This window comes from Sphaeroforma arctica (genome assembly GCF_001186125.1).
Source record: "Sphaeroforma arctica JP610 unplaced genomic scaffold supercont1.1443, whole genome shotgun sequence".
Classification (NCBI taxonomy): domain Eukaryota; class Ichthyosporea; order Ichthyophonida; genus Sphaeroforma; species Sphaeroforma arctica.
The window spans coordinates 351-7,850 of NW_014039115.1; the positions used below are offsets into that span (position 1 = coordinate 351).

General features: G+C 40.0%; 2 protein-coding genes across 2 annotated transcripts; both read left to right on the forward strand.

Annotated features, from left to right (window-relative positions):
• Nucleotides 1-252: 252 nt before the first annotated feature.
• SARC_10921 (hypothetical protein) lies at nt 253-1,983 on the forward strand. Its single transcript, XM_014295012.1, has one exon. It carries the CDS (start codon nt 391-393, stop codon nt 1,882-1,884), a length of 1,494 nt encoding a protein of 497 aa, XP_014150487.1. The 5' UTR covers nt 253-390; the 3' UTR covers nt 1,885-1,983.
• Nucleotides 1,984-4,073: 2,090 nt separating this feature from the next.
• On the forward strand, nt 4,074-6,688 carry SARC_10922 (heat shock protein HSS1). Its single transcript, XM_014295013.1, has 4 exons — nt 4,074-4,161; nt 4,373-5,225; nt 5,542-6,237; nt 6,382-6,688. Exons 1-4 carry the CDS (start codon nt 4,124-4,126, stop codon nt 6,451-6,453), a joined length of 1,659 nt encoding a protein of 552 aa, XP_014150488.1. The 5' UTR covers nt 4,074-4,123; the 3' UTR covers nt 6,454-6,688.
• Nucleotides 6,689-7,500: the final 812 nt, after the last annotated feature.

Genomic DNA, 7,500 nt, shown 5'->3' on the forward strand with positions numbered 1-7,500 from the left:
CCCCAAGGGCCCAAGCCATTTAAAAAAAAAGATTACATTTCACTTTATTTTGTTTTCATAAAAAAAATATAAATTCGTTTATAAATAGATCCTTTTTACAATGCTTTTTATCGGATTGTGATCACCACGCATCACCACACTACAGTGTACTTTAGTGGTTGTAATTTTACGCGCGAGTACAAAACAATTATTCCATAGCTACTACAAATAGAATAGTTTGGGTATCTGTGAAATGTATTAACAAAGCTGCTAACTAGAACCATGATCGATCATGTGTTTGATGATTATGAACTCTTGCCGGTTGTTCTGGTCAAGATGGGGAAGTTCCTCGATTTGTTGTATAAATATCCATAGGGTGTATCATTTTCTGCGCATACACTCAGGATAATAATGACACCAATTTCCTTTGTCATCTCAACCACGTTAGCGTGTGCTAGCTTTCTCATACCACAACAAGTCTCAGCAAATCCTACACCGGACTATAGCAGTGATGATGAACAGGACGCGACGCTTAGAATACAGCTGAACCAAGATCTGTCTCTGAGTGACACATCTCAAGTTTCTCTCGCGACACAGATCCAGCTTTGTGAGTGTTCAGGCAAAACTCTTTTGAATAACGAGTGCTATTCGTCTATGACAACGGCAATCAAAAAGGCAGAGTCGGGTGATATAATCTATATCGGAGGGTTGCAGGCCGTTTTCAATCCGATATTCTTGCACATTTCGCTGTCTATTGTAGGTGTTGAGTGCGATAGGGAGAGAGCATGGGTATCGGTCTCACTAGACGAAGTAGCCACATCAGCATTTCACTTGAATTCAACCATAGATACTGAACCTTACCAATCGCTTTCGTTGTACAACTTCGATATGCAACCGACCGTAGCCGGTTTGATGTCATCTGCGGTGCGATCAGACAACTGGGACTACGTCCGTAATTTGCATATTGAAGATATGAAATTTGAAGCATTTCATAATGAAATCAATGGTAGCGTGTTGTACTTGGGGCAATCTGGCGAGGTAACGATAAAGAACAGCCAATTCATCAAAAACCACGTCACCGAGAAAAGGGAGACTGGTGGTACTCTATATATCGCAACCGTTCCTGAACACTCACGACTCACGATTGGAGGCTTGTGGGAGAAGAACGTAGCGGAAGGAGTTCATGCCGAGGGTGCGGCCGTATACTTACTATGGGTGTATGGAGTTGTCGAATTTACACCCGACGCTAGATTCATCGAGAATGAGGCATGCGAGGCCCCAGCAGCAGAGGTTCGTGTTATCTACAATTCAGCCTCTGTGAAGTTCAATGGTTACTATCATAAGAATAAGGCAGTCGATAGAGGCTATGGAGCAAGAGGCGGTGCGATCAGGTCATTGATGATTATGTCGCCCGATGTTGAGGTCAGCGGTACTTTCACGGAGAACGAGTCGGAAGGTAAAGGCGGAGTATATGCTGTGAATAGGTTGTACAAGGATGGTGGTATACACATAAGTGGGTCTTTCATCAAGAACAAAGCTAAGGCGTTCGGAGGGGTGGTAGCTGCAGATTGGGGTATCATTGGCGTCCTTACAATTAGCGAAGAGGCATATTTCGAGGATAACGAAGCGTACACTGACGATCGCAATATCTTACAATTCCGAGTTTGTGGGCTTTGCAATTTCCTGTCTAAATACGACAAAATTTTAGGACAGAAGGAGTGGGAAGACAATGGTCCAAAAGCTTACACATTCGAAGGGGGGTTCTCTCCGTCGATGTATGACGAGGTGTACTGCTCGTTAAATGACGATGATAAGACATGGATCCAAAAGACATATCAGCCCAAAGCCTGGGATATGTTCATCGACAGCGAGGATCCAGAGCCAGATCAGAAGCCGGAGTGCTGAGCTGTTGATGCACATTACACTTTTCCTAGGCACCGGTAGATGTTTTGTAAACATACTAGGAACATAGTTTTCCGAGAATAAAGTCTATACGAATATTACTTCAACTTAGAGAGGTCGATAGGAATTTCAATTTCAGCCTATTACTATGCTCTATTCAAAAGAATTGTTATATGCAAAGACCACGAAAAATATTGAGCTATGGAAGGAACCCTAGTTACCGAAATTGAAAAGATATATATGTGCGCGGTGCATTTTGCATTGCTGAAGTATCACTATCAACTGAGATACGGTCCCATTATCGTAGCATGTCCTGCCAAATATATGCTATAGTGCCCATGTTCAATTGAATTTCTGACGAGGGCAGTCGAGATGAGATGAAAAATGTCACATATTGTCATAGACCATGTACTCATAGAGGACGGTGTGCACACGTTCAGCAAGGCAATCAAAAGTAGAGTACGAACATAACACGATATTTTTTTTTTTGCGTCACGAGCAGTAGTTAATTCGATGCAGTGTGCATTTCCAACTCAATATTAGATTTATATCTACTCCAACATTGTCCGCGACAGATATTTGCAATAAACAGCAATCAAGACGCAAGTACTAGCGCCAAACATTCAATCTATCACAAATTTGCGACTACTGCACAGACTCAAGCCAATTGCAAGTTTGAAATGTAAAACCAACACTTTGCAGAGAGTACAAGCGCATTTGTTATAAACAGCAGAATGCGGGGCCGGCCCGCATACAATTCGGTAGCCCGTGAGATGACGCGACGAACACGAGTATTCCAGTTTTACATAAGATGGTAGGCGAGTACTGACCGTAGACGGAAATTAGCTAGTTTTATTCTTTTATAATTTGATTGCGACCCGACAAGAATATTGGTGTAGCAATATATACAACAGTGGACAAAGGTATTCATTCCAGATCTAGCTGTATAAGCACCAATATGACTGAATTAAAGCACATAGAAATATATTTACAGGTGAAAGGGATATGTGTATATGTATTTCACACACAAGCAATAAGGATCGTTGTACTTGGCTATGTATAAATATGTTTATGAATACACGTATACACAATAACAAACATGTGTATAGTTATTTATACATACTGTACACATGAATATCACGTATACAAGTATTATAAATATATACTAAATACGTATGCATGTATATAGAAATACACACACAAACACACACACACATATAATATCATGTATACAAGTATTATATACATACACTAAATACATATACATGTTTTTTAATGGACGCATATATAAAAATTCCTCTATATTAACATACATGTGCATGTAAATAAAAATACACACTAACATAAACACACATATATATACATCTACACACAGTGATACAAAGTACGTCAATGCATATATATATATATATATATATATATATAATATATATATAAATATGTGGATACTACTACTCCTGTAAACGTACACACACACCCATATATATATATGTATGTATGTCCATGTGTCTATGTATAAATATATATATTTGTACGTGTACAACCACGTATCACTATAAATAAATATATATGTATGAATGTATCCACAGCCTTCTCTATTTGTGAGACCTTTGAGTCACAGCTACAACCAATTTGTAACCACATACGACAATATTTGTTGAAGTATGTATCGAACACAAGGAATCAGGAGATCCATACAAGCTCTTATGGACTAATTTTTACGAAGTATTAAACTATCATACTATTAGTTTTAAATTAGTCAAGCCATTAACATTTCAGTTAAAAACCAATGATCACGAAAACCTGGTTCCGCAAAATGGCTTCAGGACTGCTCCCGAGATTAAAAATACAATTTTACAAGGACACGCCATGACCCTAAAGGAATAAAACCATAGTGACGTTTATTCGAGTTTCGGGGGTTTTGGAGTGAAGAGATAAATTAATATATCAAAACAAACACATGTGCTATTTACCTCTGAGTCTGTGAGGCTCTGGTCTCTGGATGGGAATCTCATGGTATGTGTGTGTGACAGGCCGGTAGGCGGTAGTCAGACTGCCAAGTGCCAGACCCGGTTTGATTTTCGTTGGGTATGTATTTTTTAATTTTCCCTGATTCGCGTCTGCAAAACATCATGTGGAATACAAACGAAGCGGCCAATTTTTTTGTAAAACCTTATATGACCTCGTGACACACTTGTCATCTATCATATCCCCACCTGAGTCACACACACCAACATACATAATGACTGACTCTGAAATTGCCATTGGAATCGATCTCGGGTAAGTAATACGAACCTTTGTATCACAGCGGTGATATGCGCATGCTTCGATGTGCACGCTATTCGTTCTATACTTAGAAGCTCTCTTCTCGTTTTTATTTATGAATGTCGTTTGATGCATGCGTGTTTGGTGTCAGGTTCAAGATGCACAAATTCAAGATGCATCTTATTTGAAACTCATCGGTGTATTTATATTCTTCTTCGAAATACAGTACCACATACTCATGTGTGGCCGTGTGGCAAAATGACAAGGTTGAAATTATTGCCAACGACCAGGGAAACCGAACTACCCCATCATTTGTTGCCTTCACTGATGAGGAGCGCATCATTGGTGACTCCGCGAAGGGTCAGGGTGCCATGAACCCCCACAACACAGTATTCGACGCCAAGCGTCTTATTGGACGCCGATTCGATGACCCTTCGGTAAAGAAGGATCTTGAGCATTTCCCATTCACTGTTGTGGAGAAGGACACTAAGTGTGCCATCGAGGTTCAATACAAGGGCGAGAAGAAGACCTTCCAGCCCGAGGAGATCTCCGCTGCCGTGCTTACCTCTATGAAGGAGACTGCCGAGTCTTACCTTGGCAAGAAGGTTAGCAAGGCTGTCATCACTGTACCCGCATATTTCAACGATTCTCAGCGTCAGGCTACCAAGGACGCAGGTGCCATCGCTGGTCTAGAGGTTCTTCGTATCATCAACGAGCCTACCGCCGCTGCTGTTGCCTACGGTCTTGATAACAAGAATGAGCAGAAGGGTGAGCGCACCGTGCTTATCTTCGATCTTGGAGGTGGTACCTTCGATGTGTCTCTACTAACCATTGATGGTGGTGTGTTCACTGTCAAGGCCACTGCTGGAGATACCCACTTGGGTGGTGAGGATTTCGATGACCGTCTGGTTAACCACTGCAAGGAGCTTTTCAAGCGAAAGCATGGAAAGGATCTAGGTGATAACGCACGTGCACTTCGTCGTCTGCGTTCCGCTTGCGAGCGCGCAAAGAGAACTCTATCATCCATGACCCAGACCCTAATCGAGGTCGATGCTCTTGATGATGGAATTGACTTCAGCGTAAGTGTTATTGTTGCGTAAAATCATATGCCACATGCAGTCATTGTATATTTTATAGTCAGTAGGGAATTCACTTTGTTTTGTATAGTGATTGTGTCCTCTATTACAGGAATTTTTCTTATGTATCATAGATGTATTCTGTCGGAAGAGGACAACAGCAATTTCGAATGCTTTTTTGACGTTTCAGCTGGGTTTATAGCTGACATTATCTCAAAGTGTTCGATACATTATTACCGTGCAAGTGTTTACTCAAATGCTTCGCATCTTCAGTTTACTAACCCGACGCGTACATATTATTTTAAATTTACGTTTACAGACCAAGATCACTCGCGCTAAGTTCGAGGAGCTTTGTAACGACCTTTTCGTAGGTTGCTTGAAGCCTGTCGAGCAGGTTCTTAAGGATGCCAAGATCGAGAAGATCGCTGTGGAGGATGTTGTACTTGTTGGTGGTTCCACTAGAGTACCCAAGATTCAGTCTCTGCTTCAGGACTTCTTTGACGGAAAGGCCCTGTGCAAGTCCATCAACCCCGACGAGGCTGTTGCTTACGGTGCCGCCGTTCAGGCTGCCGTGCTTACCGGCATGTCATCAGCTGCCACACAAGATTTGCTTCTACTTGATGTCACACCACTATCTCTTGGTATTGAGACCCAGGGAGGTCTTATGTCAGTTGTTGTTCCCCGCAACAGCACCGTACCCACCATCAAGACAAGTGTGTTCACCACAACGGAGAACAACCAGACCACAGTTGAGTTCCCCGTATATGAAGGAGAGCGAACACTCACAAAGGACAACAACTTGCTTGGTCAATTCACTCTTGGTGGAATTGCTCCTCAGCCCGCAGGAACACCGGAGTTGGAGGTAATCTTCAACATTGACGCTAACGGTATCATGAACGTTACTGCCAAGGATCGTAACTCTGGAAAGACCGCTAACATCGTTATCAAGAACAACGCCGGACGTCTTAATGCCACTGATATAGAGCGCATGATTAGCGAAGCTGAGAAGTTCTCGGTATGTATAATTCTTTGTGAACTTGTTTTAATTAATTGTTTGTGGACTGATTTCGAATTCGTTTTTTATTCTTCATTCAAGTTCGCTTCATGATGCGATGTTCAATCTGTAGATACTAATTTAGTTATTCTCTTGAACCAACAGAAACAAGATGAGAAGAAGAAGGAGCAGATCCAGTCATCACTCGTTAACGACTTATCCAACTTCCAATTCTAAAGTGGGCCCTCCTTCACTCATTCCGTCAACTGTAAATATTAAATACTTGCCCTATGTAAGGGTATGATGAGAGACAACCATTTTAGTTATCCTGTGGAAATAGTTCAGTCTGGAACAAAGCACGGGTCTTAGGAACGATTTTGTTTACGATAATAAAACGATTTTGTTCAACAAACCAATACTATAATTGGAGGTTTTGTATTGTCTTTCATTGAAGGGGTTGACGTTTGCATGTATATATATATTTATGGATATATGTATACATGATTATATATATACATCTATATATATATATATACATATTTGTTCGTGTATATGTATATATGGGTATGTGAGTATACTATATACATATACATATACGTATATATATATATATGTAATGTATATGTGTATGTATTCATGTATGTATGTATTTATGTATGTGTATATGTATGTGCATGTATATATGTAAAGTATTTTAATTGGAGTCATACTCGGATACGAACGCTTGTTCTATAACTCGCGTTTACAAATCATATGACTCGTCCACAGGTTTTCAATTGCCCTAGAAGGATTTAGAAGTAGTTTAAAACAAAACTGGAAGTACATGCAACGTGTATATATATAATATCCACATGATAAACGTATGGAAATGTAAATATGAATATGTATGGGTATGCGTACGTGTATGAATATGTATACACACACACAGACACACACAGACACAGACACGCAGACGCACACAGATACAGACACAGACACACAGACAGACAGACACACACACACATACACACACACACGCACACACACACACACATACATATATATATATATGCATAAATGTATCAATGTATATTACATGTATATATGTAGATATGTATATATGTATATATGTAGACATGCATATATGCATATATGTGAATATTTATATATGTATATATGTATATATATGTATATATGTATATATGTGTATATATATATGTATATATGTATATGTATGTATGTATGTATGTATGTATGTATGTATGTATGTGTGTAAGCATGCCTTTGTGTATGTATGCATGTATA